Source organism: Theobroma cacao, chromosome 7 (assembly GCF_053813885.1).
Source record: "Theobroma cacao isolate CCN51 chromosome 7, ASM5381388v1, whole genome shotgun sequence".
NCBI lineage: Eukaryota > Viridiplantae > Streptophyta > Magnoliopsida > Malvales > Malvaceae > Theobroma > Theobroma cacao.
Window position 1 is genome coordinate 9,311,657 of NC_142645.1, and position 26,025 is coordinate 9,337,681.

A 26,025-nucleotide genomic window follows, 5' to 3' on the forward strand; every position below is an offset into this window, starting at 1 on the left:
TGATATGGTATGCATTAGTGATACGGTGGTGGCTAATGGTATAGCGCAAAGCTTTGAGAGTTGGTAAAAGGGCTAACAGTTCTCGTGATGGATATGTGGTGGATGGGATTATAAGGAGTGGAGCTAATTTGTACCAAAAAAGAAAAAGAATTGTTGATTTGTACCACAGCAAACATCTGCTTTTTGTATTATATCCAAAGGAGGAAAGATTACAAGCAATCATTTACATTACAAAATACAGTAATAGTAAGAAGATTCTGGTAGTAAGATAGGTTGGATCTTAGTCTATAATAAACGACACTTTATTAAGACACATTGCCAAAGAATTACAAAAAAACCTTATACTTTCTTGACCTTGTTCAGGCTGTGAGTATGAATTATACACAACTGGTGGTGCTAAGAGTTGCATTTTGTCTTCTTAAGCTGTTCTTTCATGCGGCGATGGTTATAAGGCTAAAAATCATACCAAAGCGTAATGCTTATAGCAATCAGATTTCAATTAGAGCCAAACTCCTGGTTCCACCGTTCAAGTTCTTCCCATTTGCTTTTGCTTAAGCTGGGCCTAATAACAGCCATTGCCTTCTGAAAGTCTTCATATCTTAGTGGTCTCACCTGGAATAATGAACACTGGTTAGTAGGTGACCAACGAACAAACTCATGAGATGAACTAAATCTAATGTGAGAAAGATAATTCAAAATCTGAATCTGTCATTCTCATGACAGCAAAATCCTAATCTACAATCCAAGGTTAATTCAATTTTGGCATAAGATAATACAGCCATCTCTTTAATTCATAATCATTTGCCAAAAAAACAATCTTCGGTATCATCTCATGGGAGCAACTTATATTCAATACCTTTTCAACCAATAATTCTCAACGGATCTGTTACTGCTTAGGATCATTCTCTTCCTGTGTGAGGGACTGGGGGTCCATGATACAAGAGCGGGCTCTGAGTGTAGGTGTCATGATGGGTGTGTTCAACATTATTGGACATAGTAGTGGGGAGGAGGGGGGGACATCTAGACTCCTAATTATAGACGTGATTGCTTCAATATTTAGAATATAGTAGAGGGAATATTTATGAACATAGAAACCGAAATACAGCAAATTCATTTACCAAATGAAGCCTTTCCAACATTTTGCTTCTGTATCAAAATAATTCCTATAAACCAGTAGATCCACAATAAAACTGCAATATCTAACTTGAAAGTTGTTGCAGGATCTACAAAACTAATTACTTAGGCATACGATGAGAGCTAACTGTTGTCTTGCTAAACTACCTGATTTGCCTTGACAGTAAGGATATTTGAACCAAGCTCTCTAATTGGCATCATAGCGGCCTCTTCACATAATGCTTGCAGATCACTTCCAGAATATCCTATTCACAAAGAGAAGCCAAAGGATTAAGTTCTTACATTATTCGAGACTGAACCATAAGTACATTGGCTGCAACATAGCAACCACCACGAGGACCAAGTTGAAGACAGAATATAAAATGCCTTAGCATTGGTCGAAGTCTTAAATGCTAATCAAATATGTCATTTAGATAAACCACTGCCATCCACGAAGCACTGTGCTCAAAAGAATACATGGAGAATTATCTTACCATCTGTCTCTCTCACAAGTCGTTCTACGTCCCGACCTATCACAAACAATGGAAATTGAATTGTCATCTAAGGGCCATGGTTGTGCAGTTAAAAGGGACAGATGACCACTTTGGTTAAATATAATTTAAATATGAATTTGTTACCTCAATTGAGAGAGAGAGAGAGAATAAAAGCACCAAATATATAAGCTCATAGAAATAAAAAGGCATTTTTTACCAAATATTCGTACAAATTACATAACAAGAGCATCTCTCACCAGGTAAGGAAAATGCTTGACCCTTGAGTTTGTGTTTTAGAAGAAGTCTCCTAACATTTTCATCTGGAAGAGGAACATATATCCTCTTAACCTGGTCCAGTGTTTCACAACAGAGTTGCGTAAGTAAATAAAAAAGTTATGTTTATAATGGATCATAACATATACATCATTTAAAGAAATCTCATTGAAATGCCATATCTTTGAGTTACTGGGAAAATCAAGTTGCACCAAGTTCATGCAACAGAATACTAACCAATCTTCTAAGAACAGCATCATCCAATTCCTGAGGCTTATTAGTGGCACCTGCAAATTAACATGTGAACAAGCAATTATATAATACAGATATGCAATTGCTAATGTAAGCCAAGCACATTAGATTAAGCAAAAAAAAAAAAGCAGAAGGTTTATAGATTTCATAGTCAAATAGTCACTTGACAAGTTCGGTATTGCACAAAATCCAATTATTTTCTTCTCAATAATTTTTATCTTACGTACCAGAAAATAAATCAATGAATAAATAAAACTTACCAATGACAATTACTAAATCATTAGAATTGGAGGTCACCCCATCGAACTGGATTAAAAACTCTGACTTCAACCGTCTGCTAGCATCATTTTCATTTGCCAACCTGGTTGACATGACACTATCAATCTGTAAACCACAAAAAAAGTTAAAAGAAAATATCAATAATGTCTAAGCAGACACAACATTTAACTGGCTACCATCAGTTAAAATCAAGGATTTAACGCATACAATAAAAGAGGAAATAATAGTATAAAAATAGAGATAGTACTGATGCTAATGATGCCAGTCAAAGGAAATACATAAAATATCATTGAATGTAACATAGGCTCCGTTTAGTAACAGTAAAATAACTTGTTGAAAGAAACTCGTGCAAAACATTTTACTTAGGAAATCTGATATTTACTATTATTTGGATAAACTGTCAAAAATATTTTTGTTATTTGGATCATCCTGTAGAAAATATTTTCCATCATGATCCATCTTCAAAAAATTTTCCATCTTCAGCAATTTTCTGCCATGACACCATAAAAATATCAATATTCAACAATTATGCAAGACATCTAAGATATTTTTTAACATTAAAAATATTATATATAACTAATTGTTAAAAAAATATTATATATAACTAATAATATTTATTTAACCCTTATTTATTTCTCATCATATTGTTATACTGGGTAGTTTGCTAAGTAAATAAATCATGAATTTAAAAATAAAAGAAAGGAGAAATTTTCATGTCTGAAAATTTTATTTCCTATTTCAGATAAAATTTTTCTTAATTGACCTTAATTATTTTGTATTGCATTAAAGATTGTAGTATTTTCATAAAAATAATTATTGGTGAAAAATAATAATGAATAAAGAGATGAAAAAAAGGAAAATAGTTGAATAATTAAATAATGCTCTGTTGAGAAATAGTTGAATAAAATAATAATACTTTGCAGGATCCATCCCACAAGGAGGGAAGGCAATATGTGGGATTGATCTGAAAGTTTATGAGATCGACTCCAAAGGGAGGGGAAGTCAAATGGAAAATGCCATACGCCCTCTAAAGGCATAAGACATTTTTCCTCTGGTCAACCAGATTTTTTTGTTGACCTGAAAATATATTACTTCTTGTAAATATTTTCAGGGTAGGAAAATGATGAAAAAATTTTCATCCTTACAAAACAGAGCCATAGATATAATATCACTTTATGAACATCAAAATATGTGTAGAGTGTGCTGAAGATAAACGAACTGATGAATAGTCAGAAGCAACAGAATCCCGACAGGCCCTAATAATTCATCTTTAGTTCAGCATCTTTTATGGCAGAAACGCAAAAACCTAAGATTGGCCCAGAGATTGTGGATGTTCAATACCATACAAATGCTGAAAAGCAATAAAAATTATTCACACCAGCAGCAACATAGCCAACCAAGTAAAATTAACAAATTAATCTTAAAAAACAGTTTTCTTAGCAGTGATCAGCAAATTGAGAGGCAGTGATAGGAAACAAGGAATAATAAACCAGCAAAATGTTCAATCTTGAAGCAGTTTTAAAACATGATAATGGCAAGGGGGGGATGGCTATAAACCATAATGCCATAACAGAAATATAAATCCAATGAGAGATGGGAGAGAACAGCATACTTCATCCATAAAAATTACAGAAGGCTGTTTGGATATAGCAACCATGAAGAGAGTCCGAACAAGCTTTTCACCCTCTCCTACCTAATTGATTATTAAAGAACTGATCAAGAGCACATGATGGAGGAGGAAAGAAAATTGAAGAACATATATTTTTTGTTTTCAAAAGTAAAAGAAGGATATAATAGCGAGGATGGAGACAAACCCATTTAGATGTTAGAGAGGATGCAGAAACATTGAAGAATGTTGCCTGTGATTCTGATGCAACTGCTTTGGCAAGCATTGTCTTCCCATTACCAGGTGGACCAAAAAGAACCAGACCTAGAGATCAACTGTCCAGCAGTTTAGTTCATTAAACTAAGTTTACTGCAAACTTATCTTCCTAATTATGATAATCTTGCAAGAGGAGACTACCTCTAGCTGGCCTTCTAAGGCCAGTGAACAAATCTCGTCTTCTAGTTGGCAGAATAACCATTTCCATTAATGCTTGCTTAGCCTTCTCTAGGCCAGCTGCAAACAATTGAGATAAGTGCATAACTTCAGTGCAAGTGGTATACATAAAATAAAAAAGACGGCAAGCATTAGAGAGCAGAAACAAAAAGAAGGGAAAAATGTACAGCATCTTACCAACATCTTCCCATTTAATGGAAGGACTTCTATCCACTATTGCAGTATTTATCATTTCAATTAACTTCGATTCATAACCATTAGTAGATTCTTGTGCTGGTTTTGAAGTTCCAACTTTATCTGCTTGATTTCTCACCACTGGATTACGGGAAGACTTTTGCAACACATCTCTCCTAGAATTTGTTGTTCTCGGTGAAACTGCAGCAGTTTGTGCATGAATTGAGGTGCTCTGCAAATATTTTATATATATTATTAAAAAAAAAAAAGATAAAACAACATTGCTATCTCACAACTACATAAATTTCCAACTAATCAGTGACAGAATAACAATGCCAATTAATGCAATTGCCATCCAATAAAAATAATTAAGTTATCATTTAAAAAATATGTATTGAACTAAGCATGCCATACCTTGTTCACGGATGTACCACCTGAAAAAAGAAGTTGAAAAGATAAGAGAAAAAAAATGAATAGGCTTTTTAACATCCTAAAATACAAGGATTAATTAAAATTTACAAGTATCAAATGCTATTATGCTAACCTACTCGGTGACTTAAAACTTGTAGTCTCTCAGATACTTGGCCTTGCCATTTCGATATCTTTTGCCTATACGATTTCACTTTTTCTTGTTCACTACCACAAAAAGTTGAAAAATCATATCATCATTCATCAACATCAAGATTATGACGCAACAAAAAGAAATAAAAATTCAAATCTAATTACCAAAATTGAAATACCTAGAGCTGATATATGAAGGTGCTGGAGTGGAGCTAGCCTCGACCAATATTCGCTGGGCGTTTCTATAGTGAATTACAGCGTCATCAACTAAACCCCACTCTTCTGATCGAACTGCCTTGTCAATCTCTTCTTTAGCCAAATCGAAGTATCCTTTGAGCTTATATGCAGTGCGTTCGTTTCCAGCTATTCCCTCCATGTTCTGATACGTGGATGAGCTAAGGTTTTCTGTTGATTCATATGGTGAGCTATCATTAGTTGACAGGATTGAGCTTAAAGAGTCCATTATACCTTTGAGGAAACTCATATCTACAAAATAGAAAAAGAAATTGATTAATTCTCCAACAAGATATTAAAATATTTTAAAGAGGATGACCTTTGAGAAAAGAAAAAGCAGATTGCTAATGTGGCTAACCATTTATGAAAACATGAGGGAGTTTTCTAAAGAAGAAGAAAATTCCACCTCTTAGATCGAAATTGGATTTGTTTCAAATTGTATAAGGAATTTTCCAAAATTTAATTGGTGAGAGCGAGAGAGAGGAAAAGAAGAAAAAAGAAAAAGGAAAACTCATGCTGCTTTGTTTACAAGATTCTCCAGGTAAGGAATTGCATTCTACAGCAAAAGCATACTAGACTATTAGATTGCAACCAAAGAAAAAGGAGAAGCATTTTAGGTTTTTAACTAGTTGGCCCTAAAGGTGTTGATTTTTGTTTATTTGTAGTACTTATCCTTACATGATGTTACTTACAACTATTCAACAAAAAGGACGCAAATAAATGTAACCATATAACTCTAGCATTTGAGGGGTTTATGTATGGTTGGGAAATGCAACACGCTAAGAATCATGGTATGAGTTGGATGAAATTCTTTTTTACGAGTGCAGCCTTTTCTATTTCTTATTTCCTTCTATTTTGTTTGAAAATTAGATGACATTTTTTCCAAATTTACTATTAAAAGTTTTTAAATTCTTTTTGTCTCTTAGCAATTTCGATATACCATATCACATGTGACAAAAACTCTACAATTTTGTTTTTTTCATGAAAACTTCAAATTAATTCTGAATGCCAAATAACCAAAATAATTTGCTTGTTTGAAATAATTTAAGAACAAATTTATCACCTTGTTTTTGAAGCCAATAATGGCAAGCTCTTTACAGTAAGGGCCTGAATGAAGCTTGCCTTAAGCCAACTCAAATCCGACCTATGAACACCTTTACGGCCACCGTGGTCTAAACCTTAAAACTGTTGCAATCATATACAAAGTTTAGTTTCAACTTAAGTTTAGGGTCTTTTACCCAATCTAACTAGAGAAAAAAGAAAACTGATATATAAAACTACGTACCATCTCACATAAATTAGATGATCAGTTTGGTTCCTCTCATTATTTTTTGAATCATCTTTAACCGTCATTCACATATTAGAATCCATAATTTATAATAGCATCTCACACTTACGAACAGTTATCATATATATTTAAAAGTAAATGGAAACGATTTCAATTCATAAACACGAATATATCCATACCTTTTGCCCAACCAATTAGCAGTCAAATAATTTCTTCCAAAACTCCAATATTTGGAGGGAGTTTCGGTCCACGAAAGAATCACCGCCTACGGCGGCAGTGAAGGCGGCGCAAGGACAGAGAACAAGTGAAGGAAGTTTCGGATGTAAGGTTCCGTGAAGAAAGGAGGTGAATTTTGAGGTAACAATCGGTGAAAAGATACAGGGGAGGCAGAGGAAGAGGAAGCTGGGGCCGGCGGACTGGGCTCGATCTAGGTTTTTTCGAAAGGAGGAAAAAGAGAAGGTTTTAGGAAAAACTAAACTGATTAAAATATAGAAGAGGATAAGCTGTTTTTCGAGTCCCGGTGGTCAGCGGTGGCCGGTGGCGGAAGGCGGCTGCCGGCGCCGTATTCTGGGTTTAAAAGGGGGGCGGGGGGGGGGCGCAAGATCTATTGAGAGAAGGAGAGGGAAATTGAAAGAAAAAAGGTTTGATAATTGAGGTTAAGATAGATTTTATATATATTTCAAAACTACATCGTTTGATAATACATAGAAGCAAAAATTAAAATATCATTATGGATGGAATTTTTCCATCCCAACGAGTCAATTCCGAAATATTTTTCTGCTAAAAATTCTATCCAAATAAATTTCCTAATAAAAAAATATAAAAAATTAATTTTTTGTTACAATTTTTCACTAAAAACTATTACAAGAACAGCATTTTACACGAAAAATTCTCACGTTATTGAATTCAAATAGACACAAAATGTATTTTCAATTTTATTTTGGATAGAAATAAATTCATCGAAAATCTATAGATAAAGGTGTATTTTCAAGTTATACTATTTTTTTTTTATTCATTAGTTATTTTTCATAAATTCCAAACCTAATTTTATTTTTAGTATTTTTACGATTCCATTTTTTTAATGTGTAATAACAAAAATAAATTGTAAATAAAAAATTACTAAAATTTAAACATTAATTAGACAAAGTGATTATAAGATTTTTTTTATTACAGTTTTATTTTAATAATTTATAGTTTTTATATTTTTATGTAAAAAAAATGAAAAGTATTTTCTTTTCCTATTACATGCAGGATTTACTACAACTAGCATTTCACCGGTAAACTCCTACTTATTTGCTTGGCGGGCAAGCAACGAACTCCCTTCTCTTTATAACTACCACTGAGTTCCAGATCTTGTTCAGTTGTTCTGATAGTTCAAAAGAAAACCTTTCCTCTCAGCAATTTTTCTCCAATGGCTTCCTCCACTTACCGTTGCAGGGACCTGCAACACATTGTTTATCAGCCTCGGGCTGATCCTAAAATCTCTTACCCCGCTCTCGGTTTCCTTCAAATTGAATTAACCGTCACCCTTCAACTCCTACGCAGGCTCCACTATTGCGTAACCGATCAGTTCATCGATCTTGACGACCAACCCCCTATATTCTCCCAAGAAACCATTCGTTTTGATCTCCGTGCTTTGGATAGCTATGATCGGACTTTCCGAATCCTTGCTCCCATGCTAGTGCGACTCAGAATCAACCCCAACCCCCAGTTCATTGATGAAATCATCCGACAAGGACTAAGCATCGGAACCTTGGAGTCCAATGAGGGACGTGAAGTCTTTCCTTTGCAAGCAGATCTATGGGGAACGTCAGTGGAACACGTACCGGACGAGGAAGAGGAGGATTTGACTGAAAGAGCTCTGGAAGAATCGGCATCGGAGTTTGAAACAAGCAACTATAACATGGTTCCAGCCAAGGATTCATCGGTGAAGAAGATGCTGAAGAGAGTGCGAGTGGAACCTGCAAAGCGTGGTAAAAAACAGGAAAAACCTATCAAGAAAAGGCGTTTGGAAGCTGAAAACTGTGTTATTTGTTTGGAGGAACTCAAGGTTGGATCAGATGCTTTTCAGATGCCATGTTCCCATACTTTTCATGGCGAATGCATTAAAAAGTGGTTGAAGCAAAGCCACTATTGCCCTGTTTGCCGGTTTGAGATGCCCACAGAGTGAAGAGTTTTGCCTTTTTTGTTTTTCTTGACAAACCTCTTCTACTTTTGGTAATTGTAAATTGCTTTTGAAGAGGTTTTCCTTTTCACTAGTTTTAGTTATTTTGTTTCTGTAACAATCCATGGCTTAATGAACTTAAGCTTTCTGTACATGGTGGAAGTCTGCAATACATGGAAAGAATATATTATTTTCTTCTTTTTATTAGTTTTTTGTGTTTACTTTTCGGTTATTTTAATTGTTCTATTTAGTTTTGATCTGGTTTTGGTATATTTCTTTTACTTCTCTGATGTATTACCAGGTGTTAGCTTCCTCCAGTCAGTGTACTTCTACGTTTTGTTTGATCTAACCCTACATTTGAATGTAAAAAATATTTGCCTGTCCGATGACACTCCAATTTATTGTTTGGGTTTGCAAATACTGAAATATATGCTTAATTTAGATCCTGATTTCCTGTATGTATAGTTGCAATACAGAATAGATTTGGTTCCCAAGTTTTTTACATATACAAAAATAGGGAATTTCTTTCATTTTTATTTTTACTTGATATTTTAATAAAGTGGACGACAATGTTGCATCCACTTTGTGTAATCATGATACGGTTGTATCCATTTCCATCTATAGAGTGATAATGCAATGAAAAATGTGAAGAGCTTTCCAGCGTTCCCTTCGTTGATGTCATTTCGTGTTGGATGCAAGAAATAATGTTTGGGATTGAGGAGCAACTTAGAGCTTGAAGCTGTTTTACCGTGTCATTGACTTGTCTGAACTTTGTTTAAGATGTCTAGTGTCATGTTTAACAGACTGCTAGGTCGTTTCCAGCAGAGAGAAATTGTTGGATCCAGGTGTCCCATGTGCAATCTGAGATGTGGGAACCTTTTCCTAGCTAGTTTTAGATACCCTTCTCCGGTTTTGGATAACAGATTTTCACCGCTGCTTTCAGTCTCCCTGTGAGTGGATGATTATAACACAAGGCAATTGGATGTCGATATCCTTGTAACTGGTCACACCCATCAGTTCAAAGCATATCATAGGGACGCTGACAAGGTCTCAATTTCTGTTGTAATAGCTAACAGGTGGAATGCCATCAGAGGATTAAGTATCGTGAAATATGCAGTTGCATCGATTCACTATGAATAAAATGGCTAACATCTTTCAGGTAGTGAGAAACAATATGATGATCTTATTTCTTTCTGTAATGTAATAAGTAGTTCTTTCTGCAGTTTTCTTATGCATTCATTTTTTCCATGAGAATTGCTATGCTGTATATAATTGACAGAGATGAAATCAACTGGCAAAGTTTGTCTACAATATTTGCAGCTAGTGGACGTTCTTACTATGGTGTGCTTCTGTTCCCATGAGGTGATTTTGTTGATAGCTGCAGGAGTGATAAAGGTCTCACACCCTGAATGCTTTCTCATTCCATATTGTAAATTCATTGACAATAAAGTAACTGGTGCAGAGTTGGCATATAGCTTTCAGCAACAAGAACACTCTAACAATTGATACACAGCATGTACTTTGACCTCTTGAGACCTTGACTATGGTGATTGCTCGGTTAAACTACTGTTCTTATTGTGAATGGAAGGTAAGTCTAGATTGAAGGAAAGCTATGTATATTGGTTGTGAAGATAATCGTCATTGCTGACTGACAAATTTTCCTTTTTGTTAAATTTCCAAGGGCATACAGTTTGTAGAACAACGGGTTTAATGTTGTTTATAAACCTCTGACAGTATTATTTCCCAAGTTTTTTCCTGTTTCAGCTTTCTGCAAACTTTGGAAAATGGAGACATGTTAATCTCTGTATCTAAGTAGCCTTACCACTTTTTACTTTAGTCTTTCTACTTCTTCTTCTTCTTTTTTTTCTGACTATCATTTTAACTGTTAAGAATTCCTTTTGGTTCTATCCAATTATATTTATTTTTGAAAAGATTTTTATTCCTGTTTATGCTATTGGGCTTCGTTTCATTATCAATGGTGTTACAAAAGTTTCTAGAAAGAACATCTATGCTATCTTGAGTATCCTTTGGTTTTTGGTTTTACGTGCTTGCGGTTGTGAGTGAGTACCAAATGATGTCTATGTTGACGCTGGACGATGAAATAGGGTGGTGACACATTGAAGGTCAGCTGCTGTAATTATCTGATGTGGATCATAGGTCGCCCTTCTGTGCATTTGTGCAGATTGTAGTTAATAGGTTTAGCCATAGTTGTATCTTATGTAGATATGTCATGAATTGCTTATCAAGAGCACCAGACCATAGTGGCCTTGTCTAATTACAGAACTGAGAAGGCATTAATATACAAAGCACCTTGTATACTTCCCTTTGTGCAAGCAAGTTCATTAAGTCTACCAGATATAATTTCATTAGCTCTATTTCATATTTTTTCTTGTTATTTGGCCTGAATTTAACCCTTTTGCAAGTGCCTGAGACTGTAAGTAAAGTTATTCTTGTACATGCTTTTTATGAACAGGAGTTCAAATATTGCTGCTGTGTTAGCTCAAACTTGTTCAAATATTTTGCTCCTTTACATGCTTGCATGTGGATGTTTGTTTTGAAGCCAAAATTTGTCCTTTGCATGAGCCCTTTTTTTTCTTTTTTAAGTCTAATTCCTTAATTTTCAATTGGGAGGTTATGCCAAAATCCATTATTATCTAGTCACAATTGCAAACTAGGGAATGAAGGATGGGGATAATAGGGTCCACTTTCACCTTTTTAGCCAAAAACAGGGTTCACTTTAAAATGCTAATTAATTGACATTTAATGGAATAAAGAGTAATATATTTACTACTGCACAAAATGCCAATGCCATTAAAGTAACCATAAAAATTTATTATCAACCAATCATCCAGGTAGCTTTCTGCAAATCACACGGCCATGAATTGCCTTCCACCAAACCACTACCTAGGCCACATTCACGTGACAAAATTGCTTAAGCATTTATGGAGAAAGCTGCCAAATTTGATGATTAAAACCACCTTGTTTTCAACGCCTAGGACCCCAGAATTCCCTCCTTAAGGAGGTACTCATTTAACCACTCCCCACCTCACAAACTCACCTTTTATTCCCCCTCATTTTATGTCCTCTAGCATACCAGAAAAAATATGTCATCTTCTTCACATCCTATTGTCCTCACCAGCTCCCCTGATGGTCCCATTACTGCCTTTGATTCTGCCTCAGGTATCCCTCTATGTCACTTCTCCGGCAGCAGGTCACCTTGCCATGGCCTTGCCCTTGTTGGAAGTTCATTCATTGCTGCATCTCATGTATCTTCAGAGACGGCTTCGGGCTCTATTCATCTCTACAATTGGTGGTCATCAACAGCCTTGCATAATTTTCCTGTTCCTGAACCCGTTGCACCATTAGCAGCTAGCCCTGATGGCTTGTATTTATTTGCTGGTGGTCTTTCGGGCTGTATATATGCTCTATCTGTTCCTTCAGGGGATATACTTAGATCATATTCTGCACATAGCAAGCCTGTTTCTTGCCTCAGAATAGGTGAAGATGGGTCACTTCTCATATCAGGTGGTGATGATGGTACCATTTCTTTTGTTCCAATCTTTCAACTTGTTGAGGCATCGCCTGATCAGGATTCCAGAGACTTGATGATGCAGGGATTTGTTGCGCATGATGGTTCAGTGACAGAAATAGCACAGTGCAACTCTAGTATAATATCATGCTCGATGGATTGCACAATTAAGTTTTGGGGACAGTTGGATGGAACAAACTTGAGAACAGTGACATTCCCATGTGCAGTTATGGGGGTAGCATTGGATCAAATGAAGACAGAATTCTTTGCTGCAGGTTCTGATGGATTCATCTATAAGGGGTCACTAAATGTTGGAAGCAAAAAGCACGTGAATCGAGGCCGCGAATTCATCACCTGGCCTCAAAAGCATGACGGTGGGATTGTATCTTTAGTGATGACGAGTGAAGGGAAGAATTTGGTATCTGCTTCAGAAGATGGGCAAGTGTATATATGGGAAATTGAAACAGGACAGGTTATTATGGGGCTTGGCAATGATATGGGATCCATTAGTGACATGGTGGTGGCTAATGGTATGGGGCAAGGCTTGAAAGTTGGTAAAAGGGCCAACAACTCCTGTGATGAATATGGTGGATTAAACGGGGTCGAGCTGAGCAGGTCATTGAAGGACACATTAGACTTGGAAGATGTGTTAAAGGTGGCTGCAAAGGACAGGACCAGAGCCATCGATATGCTTGAGTCTGCAATTTCAATGTATGAAAGGCTCTTAGAGCTCATTCTCAAGGAAGCCAAGAGAGGTCCTGGCAGCAACAGTGAAATAGAAAAGCATGGACTGTAAACTTTCACTCTATGCCATGTAAAACAAATTGAGATATTGCTTCTAAATTTCTCTATGCGAAAGCAAAATGAAGACAAATGAAGTAGTTCAAATATTCCTTTCCTCTCTTTTTGTTCGTTTGGTATGTTTGTTTCTTTGTGATCTGCAGCTGCTTTTTGCGTGTTGGAACCTGCAAGTGCTGCATGGTTATGTTACAATTCTATAAATAAAAGTGTCAACTAAAACGATAAATAGAATGTGGAGAGACGTTAGGGAGATTAGAATTAAACATATACCTAACTAAAGAGAGAGAGAATGAAGTACAAGGAAAATGTAAAGAGTACAGACAAAAGAAGAGTCTATGTTGGGAGCAACATTCACATTTTGCTTGTGCATCCCTGTTTCTCTCCCTTCGAGCTGATTGTGTCAATCAGGACAAGGGTTCCTGTTTGATCTGCAATTGAGCTACAATTTCATTCTGCTTTGATTAATTGAATATAAGACACCTTCCAAAGCCATCTGTTTGACCCTGTCTGTCATGTCTAACATTCATTGTCAGAATACAAGAAGCTGTTAGGAGCATCTGATTTCCTCCGAACTTAGGAGCTCACTTATTGTGGCTTGCTTGGAATGGCTGGCACAAGGCAGTAGGATAGTTGATCATGAGGTTCATCATCTAAGTTGCGAATAACAAGGATCCAGTCGCCATATCTGTATCCAAAACGTGTGGACATGGGTACATTAGGCTCCCCGTAACATAGTTCATCATGAGTCCTTTGTATAAAAAATGCTTCAGTAAGCGACAGTGCAATCTGAGGGTTGTTTATATATAAAGTGGGCATAAGAGTTGTCTCCATACATTATCATATGCTTAAACTGATGAACCATGGTTGCTTGTTTGCTTAAATTGATCATGGGAAATTCCTCAAAATAATCTGAATGTTTTTTATATAAAAACTTATTCGACTCAAAATTCATTCAAGTAAGTTGAACCCGATTTAATTCTAAAAACTAACGACTCAAACCCGACTTAACTCGAATTCAAATCTATTTGAAATCAAATTAAATCCTTACAACTTCACTTTCATAAAGTCTATATATGAGTTAATTTTGATTTTTAATAAGAAAAAATTATGGCATATGTTCTTTGTTTTGTTGCTTATTATTAGATCATAATTAAACTTTTTAGTCAAATGTTGGTGGTATATCACCTCATTATTTTTTTAATTTTATTTTTGAAAATAGAATTTATTAATTAATCAAACGTGGAATACAAACTCTCATCATGTCATTCAAGAGTAAAGAGGACACCTACAACTTTTCTGGTGGAGAGTCATACAAAGTGTAGACACTAAATTACAAATGAAAAACAGAGTAAAAAATATATAAATGAAAAATGAAAAATGAAAGAAGGAAAAAAGGAGAGAGGTACGACTGGCAGGGTGCGGACGCACCCTGCCAGGCACCTCTCTCACCTGCCAGACGCGAATTTTTCGCGTCTGGCAGGGTAGTGGAGCGCCCCCTCCAGAACCCAGAAATCTGGTATAAATGGGAGGGGGATCCGAGCAACGAAGAGCAACCTGCAACAAAAATTCCAGCAGCCACATAAAAAAACCCACAAAAAGAAATAGGAGGAAGAAAGAGGAACAGGGGAAGAAAATAGGAGGAGAAAAATCAGAGATCCGGTAGGCAAAAGAAAAAAGCAACCTGCAAGCTAAAGAACCACCAGGGGCGGGGAAGAGTTTGACGAGCTCATCTCCAAGAGAACGTCAAGATCGGCACCTCTAGAGCTGAACTTCTTGGATGCTCTATTCTCCGGCTTCACGGGGGCAGCAACATCGGCAACCACATCTGCCATGGCTAGAGACGGAGCAGTGAACAGCACCAAAATTCCTAAGCCGCAGGCGTGAAGGAGAGAGAGTCTGCAGATTGACGCCAAGGATTTGCTGCTGGCGCAAGGGAAAGAAGCACGGAGAGGAGGAATAGAGAGAAAGGAGCGGCAGCTGGCACAAAAGGAGAACCTGCAGCAAGGAAGAGAACCGGCGGCAAAGAGAGCCGGCAGCAAGGAGGGAACCCGCAGCAAGGAGAACCCGCAGCAAGGGAGAGAACCGGCAGCAGGGAGAGAACCTGCAGCAAGGAGAACCTGCAGCAAAGGGAGAGAACCGGCAGCAAAGAGAACCGGCAGCAAGGAGGGAACCTGCAGCAAGGAGAGTTGAACCAGAAAAATAGAGAAGGAGGGAGAGGTTATCTGCTGCGGCATAGAGAAGAAAAGACGAAAACCATACCTCAGTGCAAAAAGAGGCTCCAAACGACATCGTTCAGGTGAGGTAAAAAATCATATGTCTTTCATGAATTGGGCTTATTGTGGTGATTAATGATATATGGCAAAGTTTAATCATTTCAATATAATGTTTTAAAATTTTCAAATAGCATTCTATAAGTAGGGAAATTAGCATGAGCAAAAATGTAAAGATGCGAAGAGGTAAAATGACAAGCATTTCATTTTAAAGATGATTGGTTAAAAAACGAAAAAACAAAAAAATGAAATAGGTAGAAATAAAAATAGGATGTTTCATAATTCATAATATATAAAAATGTAAAAAATGGAGATAGATAAGAATATAGGGACATATATATATATATGTTTGAATGTATAATAATAATGAAATTATGAAGAAATGGATATTTGGTTACAAAGGTAAATGAAAAACTAAATAAATGTATAACAAAACAAAGAAATACATCTAATTGCTAAAACTAAATATATATAATATGTATACATGTAAAATGTAATGGAATAAGATCGGTAAAGTAAAAAAAAACAAATCAAAGGAGATAATTTTATGAGAAATGTAGAGTTAATAAAAATAGGATGAGATAATAGATTATTTAAAGAATCATTTAACTTAGTGCCGATGATGGGATAATTGATCGGGATGCAAGAGGTCGCAATCCCGAGCTTATGTTCCCTAGGCTCGGAATCCGAATCAAGGCCCCACCAGTATGATGGGAGGGTCTCGTTGTTAAGATTCCGAAATCCTTAATAAATAAAGAGCTTGATTATACAACAAAAATTATTACTTGATGAAATTATTTTGATAAAAAATAAATAACAAGTAATAAAATAATGATAAAATGATAACAATTCAAATATATATATAATAATTAATTCGTGAAAATACAATATATATGACATTAAATAAGTAAATAAATAAATTAATAATAATAAAAAATAACTAATTTAAAAGTAAGCATCGAATATTAAGTGGCATAAAGAAATGTGAAAATAATAAATAAAGACCTTAGGTATTAGGTTTGAATAAAAATCGCTTATAAAAAATATAATAATAATAAAAATATAAAAATATATATAAAATAGTACGATAAAAAAAATATATAATTTTTACTCATTAAAATAACATAGAATTATAAACAATTTGTCTAACTATAAATGAAAAACAAAGAACTTAGAACAAAAAATGTAAAGTATAAAAATAATAATAATAATAATAATAAGAAATAAGAATAGGAAATAGGATAATAAAATATATAATAAAAATAATTAATGATAATAAAAAATAAATAATTGCATTAGCATAGCATATACATATTGCATCATACATATCATCGCATATCAATATTTTTGGTTTTCGAGTTTAAGCCCCGATGATGGGATCTTTCGGGGATCCTGCGAAGGCGGGTATTTCTCGAAAAGTTCCTTAGGTGAAAAGATATCCTCGGGTCCCACCAGTGTGATGGGAGGGCTCGAGAACCATCTTTAATAAAAGGCTTTTGCTCGAATTAGGTTCATTATGCACAAAATATTATTTTAAAAAGAAAACGTACGATGACCCCGATGACGGGAATTATTCGTCGAATTTGCGAAGGCGAGTTTTCTCGGATAATTCTCCAGGTGAGAGAATATCCCGAGTCCCACCAGTATGATGGGCGGATTCGGGAAAATATCCTCGATAAAAGGTTATTTGTCCGGCATTTTTATCTCACGCCATGCATTTCATCTCGCCACTCATTTGTGTTCCATTTTAGGTTAAATAATAAAAATAATAATTAAGGAAATCTAGTGAAATTAAAAATTAAAGCCCAATATGATGATCTAAAAATGGTACCGTTCATAGAACGGGCGTCTGAGGGGTGCTAATCCTTCCCCGGGCGTAACCGTACTCCCGAACCTAGATCCAGAAAATTGTAGACCGGTTTAAGGTTCTTTTCGGTGGGCTTAAAATTAATTTAAGTTTGCATCGATTAGAATCGAGTCAATAGGTGGCCAATTACACCTAGTAAAAAAAAGATTGGTGGCGACTCCTAGTTTAAATTTTTTGAGTGAGTTTTCACATTCTCGTCTAGCGATCGGGTTCCCGGACCCGCACGTTACGACACAAAGTAATATCAGAATTTAACTCAAATCCCAGATTAGCCATAGAATCAGCAATTTTGTTCCCTTCCCTATATATATGACTTATACTAATCTCCCAATGCCTATTAACAAGCCTTTAGTTGCTCTAATTACATCTAGATTAGAGCAAGGATGAGCAGAAAAAAAGTTGATCGCTTGAACCACTACCTTATTATCAATTTGTAATTTAACTTTGCGAAAACCTCACTCCCAAGCCAATTGGAGACCTTTGTAAACCCCCCCACAACTCCGCACGATAGGCTGAAGTTATATCTAACTTGCATACATATCCCACTAGCCAAGTATCATGTGTGTCTCTCAGAACTCCTCCAGCAGAAGTAGTCCCTACCGCACTCTTGTACGCCCCATCCGAATTCATTGCTATCCATTCTTCTGGTGGTGGTGTCCATCCCACTAGGATCTCCTCTTGTCGACTCAAACCCCCAGTTAGCAAGGGAAGGGTTGTCCATGTGTTATGAGTATCCACAGCCATGCTTTTGATTATACTCAATTGGCTTTCAATGGAGAGTTCACAACCTTCTAACATAAACAAGTTTTGCCAAATATACCAGCAAACTATACCAAAAACAATGTTCCAGGGGACATCGAAGGTATAGAGATACTTAAGATTAAGGTTCTTACACAACCAATCAATTAGTGGTGCTTGGAAGAATTGATTAATACCAATTTGAGGCAATATATGCCTCCAAAGAGCCTCCACTACAAGGCAATCTCTAAGCAAGTGGAGACATGTTTCCTCAACACCATGATAATGAGGACATGACGCATCTGACGAAAGCCTAAGTCTAACTCTTTCTACATTTGTCAAGATGTGTTTGTGCAGATAAAGAAATAGGAAAAAGCATATTCTTTGGGGACCTTTCCAATCCTAAGCCAAGTTCCACATTTTTTTGTTCTCTACTTGACTAGAATTAGCATGACTACCTGATTGCTCATATGTTAAGGAAATAGTAAAATATCCAAAAGGAGAAAGAGCCCAATAAGGCATATCTGGTGAGGCCGATAAGGTGGGGGGAATAATGTAAAGGATTTGATTCACCACTTCGGCTGGTAGGGTAGCTGCTAACCTCTCATTATCCCAAACTCCATTAGGCATGATATAATCCCTTACCGGTGCTCTTGGATTTAACATGAAACCCGTATCTGCTACAAAATTAATCAACGGCACTTCATTTACCCAAAATCAGTCCAGAAATTAACGAGAGCACTATCCGCAATTGACCATCTCACATGTTTGATGAATTCACCCCATAACCTACTAATTGATCTCCATACATTTGAACACCCACGGAGCATAGGATCATATAAGTAACTTGCTCTATTAAAATTATATTTGTTTACAGGAACCCTTACCCAAAGTGCATTAGGTTTAGAAAGCAATCCTCAACATAATTTTAGAATAAAAGCGTCATTCATCAAAGATAATATTCAAATGCCCATCCCTCCTTGTGACTTAGGTTTACAAAGTGTATTCCACCTCAACAAGTTTACCTTCCTGTCTTGACTTTCACCATGCCACAGAAAGTTTCTACACAAACACTCAACTTTTTTACAAATTTCGAATAGGATAGAATTTGTTTGCATTGTGTATAGTGGAATACTCGAAAGTACTGATTTGATAAAAGTTAAACAGCCTGCATAAGATAAGGATGAAGCCTTCCATCCACTAAGTCTACTTTTAGCTTTATCAACAAGATACTTATAGATGCCACCACTCTTCCTACCTTTCAATAAAGGGACTCCAAGATAATTGCCCACATTTTTATAATAAGAAAAGCCAGAACAAGCCACTAGTGGATTAATTACCTCTCTAGATACATTCTATGAACAAAAGAAAGTTGATTTTGCAATGCTCACCTTCACTTTTGAACAAGCACAAAAATCATCCAAAACGTCTGTTATTACTTCCATTTGGACTTCCGAGGCTTCCACGAAAAGCATGAGGATGTCAGCAAAAAAAAGTGAGATAAGGCTAGCCCCTGTCTACTCAAACTAATCTGTTTCCACACTTTTTAATCAACAGCTTGCCTGATACCATGAGCCAGTCATTCTATGCATAGCACAAACAAATAGAGGGTTAATGGATCTCCTTGTTGCACTCCTCTCGAAATGGAGAATTTATCCAAGTGCCTCCCATTCCATAATATTTGAGAACTACTATTGTTTCAACTCTTAATTAGAATATCAATAATGGTGCTTGGGATTTTAGCTTCCACGAGTGAATCATGGATGAATTCCCACCTCAATCTATCGTAGGCTTTCTCTAAATCAATCTTAATCATCATCCAGCCCCTCCGTCCCTTTTTTTTTTAAAAGAGTGCACTACCTCCTGAGTAACAATTATATTGTCGACGATATGTCTCCCAAGAAAAAAACTGGTTTGCGGTTCATCTATCAATAAGCTCATATACGATTTTAATCTATTAGTTACCACCTTCATTAAAACTTTGAAAGCAACTGGCAATAAGCTAATAAGTTTGAACTGTGAGATATGCTCAGAAGCCCCAGTTTTGAGTATCAAAACAACTAAGGAATTACACATATTATGACCAATCTCTGTGCCATTGAAAACACCCTGTATATATTCCACTAGTTTTTGTCCCACCACCTTCCACTGTGATTGAAAAAATAAAGCAGGAAAACCATCCAAACCTGGTGCTTTAAAGGGTTTCATCTCGAACAACGTTTCTCTAACTTCCTCTTTGTCAACCGGATGTCTAATAAATTCATAAGCTTCTTTAGGTAAAATGGGGAATTTATTCCGGATAGGGTATGGTGGGAGATCATTGGCTTCCTTAGAATATAAACTTTGAAAAAAAAAATCCACAAGATGCAACTGTAATTGCCTTTTATCATCACACCATTCATCATTTAAGATCTTGAGACGTAAAATTTTTAGCTTGCAGCTTTTTTTTCTTTACTTGAAGATGAAAGTATCTGGTATTACAGTCGGCAAACTTCAACCAGTCTACTTTAGATTTTTGAAACCAAAACGCTTCCTTTTGCTTTAGCACAGTTTCATATTCCAAACGTAAACCGAACTCTAACTCTATCAGGTAACTAGAAGATCTCAATTCAAGTGTTTTCTCAACCCCACTCAATCTTGCTAATAGTCTCTTTTTTCTATAAAAAAAATATTACCAAAAACCTGTCTACTCCATTGCCTTGCTTTTTCAGAAAAATTCACCATTCACCAATGCGACGTGAATGTTACTTGAATTGTCCCATGCTTACTTCACAAACTCATCAAAGCCCTCATGTATCAACCACGCTGCTTGAAATCTAAAGCTTTGTGTCCTGTTTTCAACTCGGGCATCTCTTGTTAAAATTAATAGTGTTCTGTGATCTGAACCTACCCTTGGCAGATGATGAATGACCGCATCACTAAAAGCTAACCACCATTACATATTACACACTGTTTTGTCGAGTCCCTCAAAAACTGTACCTCTTCGGCAAGTAAATTTAGGACCTTTAGAGCCAAGGTCCATTAGTTCAAATTCATTTATCAGATTTTAAAAGTACAAGCAAGGCCGACTACCCCTTACAAAGCCTCTAAACTTTTCATGTGAAAATAAGAATAAGTTAAAGTCACTAGTTATCAACCATGGTTTTGAAACAAACCTGGCAAACGTCATAAGTTCCTCCCACAAACTGTTCCTAATATACGGGTTCGGATGACCATAAACAACAGATAAGTTCCAAAAGTTTCCCATTGAATGTTCAACTATAATATGAATACACTAAGCATGATTCCCAATCACCTCTATTTTAACAGCCTCTTGCTAAAGTATCCAGATACCACCCGAAAGGCTAGTAGATTCCACTCTATGCGATCGTTCAAAACCCGTTGAATTAATCACTCTTTTTGCATGAAACCTGCTGATCCTTGATTCCACTATAATGACCATGGACCAGTTATTTTGTTTCACAAACTCTTTCAGTAAATTGACAAAACTATTATCGCCAGCACCCTAACAATTCCACACCAAAAAATTAAAAGGCATAGATAGGAAATTAAGTGTACAGACCATAAATAGGCCATTAATTCGCCTTCATGTCTTCACCTAATGTGGTTGAAGACTTGTCAAGATCATTAGGTACAATAAGTTGCTTTATTGCCTCCACCATAGCATCTTTGAAAGCTAAATTAAGTCCACTATCTTCTAATAAAATGGATATTGCATTTGAATGCATTGTAGTAATTATGGGTTTAGCTCTACCCTATTTTTTAATCGACATATCTTGCAATCATGTTAATATCTTCTTATCAGTAGTTTTTAAATTCTTTTCATCGATTGCAACCCCTCCAATTTTTGCATTTCGAGTTGTCAACTTACGTGTATGAAGACCATCTTCCACCTTATTATCCACCATTGTTGCAACAGTATGTTTGTTTGGATCAAGTATGATCCTTTGAGGCAATATGTCTCTGTTTTTACTGACATCGTTTAAATCTGCTTCAGTACCTTTTATCATTAGGGAAGAAACTCACTTGCTTATCAAAACATCCATGGACGAGGACTTTTTCTCTACTTCTTTTCCCTCCAATGCCCTCACATACAGACCATTATCCGCTTGGGTCACAACACGGTTCTCCTTTCCTCTATTTACCTGTCCTGCCTTGTCCTCTGTTCTATGGCTTGTATTTCTCAATTGATCTGCCATATTCACTTTCTTGTTGAAAAATTCAGTCTTTTCTTTTCCACCTAAATTCTGCTTTAAGGTTTGTCTCCCTGTTGCTATGCTCTAATCGGGAACAGCATCCTCTTCCTCCTTATCTTCTAGAATCATAAAACGCAACCATTAAGTTTTTTGCTTGCCACCATTCTTTTCCCATAGTTGATACTGCCTGCCCTTTTCATACTTGTTTTTTCTTGTTGATATCAACATCCAAGGATCGAAAGGAGATGGTTTCAATTATGCAGTGTCACCTTCTTTCGGGTTATGAATTGTTGTCGGTTGTTCACTGTTCTGTTGAGGACAAACCTTTTGAACATGTCCATAGATACCACAATGGAAACAAACCCTTGGTAACCCCTCATATTCCACCTGTTGCAGACGTCCATTAAGAAAGAACCTTAGGCATAACAATTTTGAGAGATCAAGTTCAACAGGAATACGAGCAAAATTTCCCCCCTTTTTTGAACATTTGTATTATAATCTATCTTTATCAATTTACCAAAGATAGTTGAGATCCTACTCAAAACAGATTTATGGTAGAAATGTAATGGCATTCTAGGGAATCTAATCTAAGCTACAATCACTATCAGATCTTGTGTCTTTCTATGGCAAGAAGGAGACTAAGGTCTCACAATCAAGTATTGTCCCTACACCATCCATGGCCCATCCAACAATGCCTTAAGATAATCCTCTTCCAAGGAGAAATTAACCAGATAGTTCTCTTCATCAAGGTCAACCACTTTGTATTTACCTTTGGGCGACCATAAGGAAAAATCCTATCACAAAGCACCTTATAAGAAATAGGATGGCCTAAAAGGAATAACACAATTGATCTACACCATTTTCTAGAAAGCTCCTATTGTTTCCAATTTGAGATATCAAGGGAAGGTTCACCCTTATGAGTCCCAAATGTGTAATCCGCATCAAAATCCCGCTCAATCTCTTATGGCTCACTACTAGAATCTTCCATATTGGTGTCTTCCAATCCGATCTCACCATCTGAATCCCTATTGTCCTCTGAAAATAAGTCTTCGCCTTCAAATGACATTAAGACATCCTAGAAGGAAGGATTATAGTGGATCCCTGCTTAATCCCTTTCTTGACCATCCTTTTTATTCTGACCTTTTTTCTTGCTCCGATCATCAAGAATCGGAGGGGAAGGAACCTTGGAAAGTAAATCCTCGGTGACTGCTTGCATTTCTCTTTTTTATGTCTTGGAAGTATAATTAAATGAAATGATAAACAAGCCATTTAATTTCATTATTTTTTAAATTTATTATTACTTTTTGATAGATTATTTAATAAGAGCATATTCTATCACATATATAAATAATATGATTTTTTAAATATTATGCTTCCTTATTGTTAATTACTTTGAAAAATGTACATTAAATTCAATTTATTGAGCTATTCAAAATTTATTAGTATTTCTTATATTTTATGAGATCTAAAATAAATTTAAATTATTATCATAAGAGATATTATTTTTCAAATAAATACCATAACATCATCATTTAATATTTTTGAGAGCATATAATATGAAAAATATAATTGTATTTTTTTATAAGTGAAAAAGATATAATTGTATTAATAACTTATTTTGTGTGTAAACAAATATACACACAAAATATGTTTTAAATTCATATTTTAGTTATTTCATCTTTTATAGAATCTATATGAAAAAGCTATATTTTATTGAATTGCTTAGATTTCATTAATTGCTTGTTTTAGTTTTTCTTAATGGGACTTCTAAAAAAAATCAATTAATGTCCTAAAATATTGATTATTCACTCATAGTTATCAAATAAATATTTTAAATCTGTCATCACCTTATGAGATGTAAAGTTAATCATTCAAATAGATTAGATAATAATAAAAAACACCTGAAAGATAACAAAATAAATATAATGACAAAAGTAGTCATTCAAATTTAATAGCCAAAAAAATTAGATAATAAGAAAATCAACATTTACGAGGAAAAAACAATCATTTAATATAATTAATTAAAATATATAAAGTAATATTTCGTTATGTTACTTACTATTATATATTATATAATAAACAATTCTTTTATATTTTCTTGTTAAGTTAAATTGAGATTATTTGAAATGGAATTTTCTAAGGAGTGTATGTACCTACAACACGTGCCCTTGTTGGCACAACACATTTTGCATGTTTGAATATATTTGCTTTCTTAATAAATGGCACAAATAGATACAATCACATGTTGATGGATGATCTTCAGATATTCTACCACTTGTTGTTTTGTATCTATTTAATCACCTCATTATAATAGAGTTTTTCTATCCCTATAAATAACCACGTTCAATAGTTTCGGTAGTATAACTATTCTTCCCTTCAAAATCTTAATCTTATCGTTTGCTTTTTTTAATTTCACTTTTGTTTTTTAATCAATTTTATTTTCTATTTATAATAAAGATATTCTAAGGCTAGTTATGGATGAATTTTACCTAATTTTATTATTCGCCTATCCAATTAGTTCCTGAAACTCCAAAATATCTTTTAATCAAAACATAATTTAGGGAGAGTGAATAACTATTACAACTTTTAAACTACGAAAGTAACATCAAAATCCAATCATAAGTTTTAACAAAAATAATATATAATATCTAGATGAGTTATTTTGATAAAGAATACATGTTATATTTTTGTTTGAAGATTGGATATCTAAGGAAATCTTAATATTAATAGCTGATCAATTCAAAATGTGATTTCACATTATCTTTCTCAGTCGACACACTATTATTCTTCATATCACAGTCATTTACAGTTGCTATCATTGCAAATATTATTCTTTAAGATTGTGGAAATTGGTTGTTGTATCACGATTATAAAATAAAGTATTTAAAGAAGAATATTTTGAAATTGAGAACACGTCATATTTCGATTCAGGACAGCAAGGGAAATTCTGAACTTGAGAGCAGAATATTAAACATGGCTAACTCATTGTTTTCATAATCCTTTCTGCCATTGAAAGGGTAACTAGGTAAATGAAAAGGTTAAGGATTCTTTGTCAAAATCAGCAGTGTAAACATATTTCTATACAGCAACTAGATGAAATGAAAAGGTTAAGGGTTGTTTGTCAAAGTCAACACTATAAACATCTTTCTCTATGGCTTTCTATCCTATAAGACAGTTTCATTAATCACCCTTATCAAAGTGGGGGATTAACACAAATTTAGTCGAATTCTACAACTTTATCATCATTCTATCAGAATGAAACAATCAAATGACAATGAGATAATATGATAGGGTTTTGCTCCCTCTAAAGTCATGATTGTTTTGAAGAAAAACGAAAGCAGTACAAAGCATATTAACACTAAAAAAAAGCATATGTGTTGAGCGTGTATATTGAAAAAATAGTTTTTCGAATTTAAAGAAGAACGAAAGCAATACAACTTGTATTACCACTAAAAGAAGCATATGTGCTTAGCGTGTATATTAGAAAAAATAGTAAACACGTGTTGAGCATTTATTTTATTGAGCTTTTACTATTTTACTTGTGGTAATTAAGAAGTTAATTAGTCTATACTAGCTTTTGTTTTTTTTTTTTTTCCCTCTTTTTACAATAAACTTGACTTTACTTTTTGACTGGTGTATATAAGCTAGGTTCTATAATTCATTAATAAAATATATAGAAAATTATTTCACATTTATTCTCTCAAGCTTCCGATACTTCTCACATAGTATCAGA

General features: G+C 35.0%; 3 protein-coding genes across 5 annotated transcripts; 2 read left to right on the forward strand and 1 right to left on the reverse strand.

Moving 5' to 3' along the window:
* Positions 1-280: 280 nt before the first annotated feature.
* LOC18594385 (AAA-type ATPase family protein) lies at positions 281-7,306 on the reverse strand. 3 transcript variants are annotated; one of them, XM_018124873.2, is made up of 15 exons: positions 6,907-7,306; positions 6,503-6,624; positions 5,385-5,610; positions 5,189-5,280; positions 5,059-5,078; positions 4,648-4,876; positions 4,435-4,530; positions 4,226-4,341; positions 4,024-4,104; positions 2,393-2,516; positions 2,118-2,167; positions 1,865-1,955; positions 1,608-1,643; positions 1,282-1,379; positions 281-612 (listed from the first exon to the last, which is right to left on the reverse strand). In XM_018124873.2, exons 3-15 carry the CDS (start codon positions 5,579-5,581, stop codon positions 496-498), a joined length of 1,347 nt encoding a protein of 448 aa, XP_017980362.2. In that variant the 5' UTR covers positions 5,582-5,610; positions 6,503-6,624; positions 6,907-7,306; the 3' UTR covers positions 281-495. The 3 variants fall into 3 exon arrangements, with proteins under 3 accessions (XP_017980362.2, XP_007021974.3, XP_017980361.2); XM_007021912.3 differs by having other exon boundaries at positions 5,385-5,691; XM_018124872.2 differs by lacking the exon at positions 6,503-6,624 and having other exon boundaries at positions 5,385-5,691.
* An 826-nt stretch (positions 7,307-8,132) lies between these two features.
* On the forward strand, positions 8,133-8,965 carry LOC18594386 (uncharacterized). Its single transcript, XM_007021913.3, has one exon. It carries the CDS (start codon positions 8,139-8,141, stop codon positions 8,895-8,897), a length of 759 nt encoding a protein of 252 aa, XP_007021975.2. The 5' UTR covers positions 8,133-8,138; the 3' UTR covers positions 8,898-8,965.
* Positions 8,966-11,995: 3,030 nt separating this feature from the next.
* On the forward strand, positions 11,996-13,273 carry LOC18594387 (protein ROOT INITIATION DEFECTIVE 3-like). Its single transcript, XM_007021914.3, has one exon. The coding sequence runs from the start codon at positions 11,996-11,998 to the stop codon at positions 13,214-13,216; it is 1,221 nt and encodes a 406-aa protein (XP_007021976.2). The 3' UTR covers positions 13,217-13,273.
* The last annotated feature ends 12,752 nt before the right edge of the window (positions 13,274-26,025 follow it).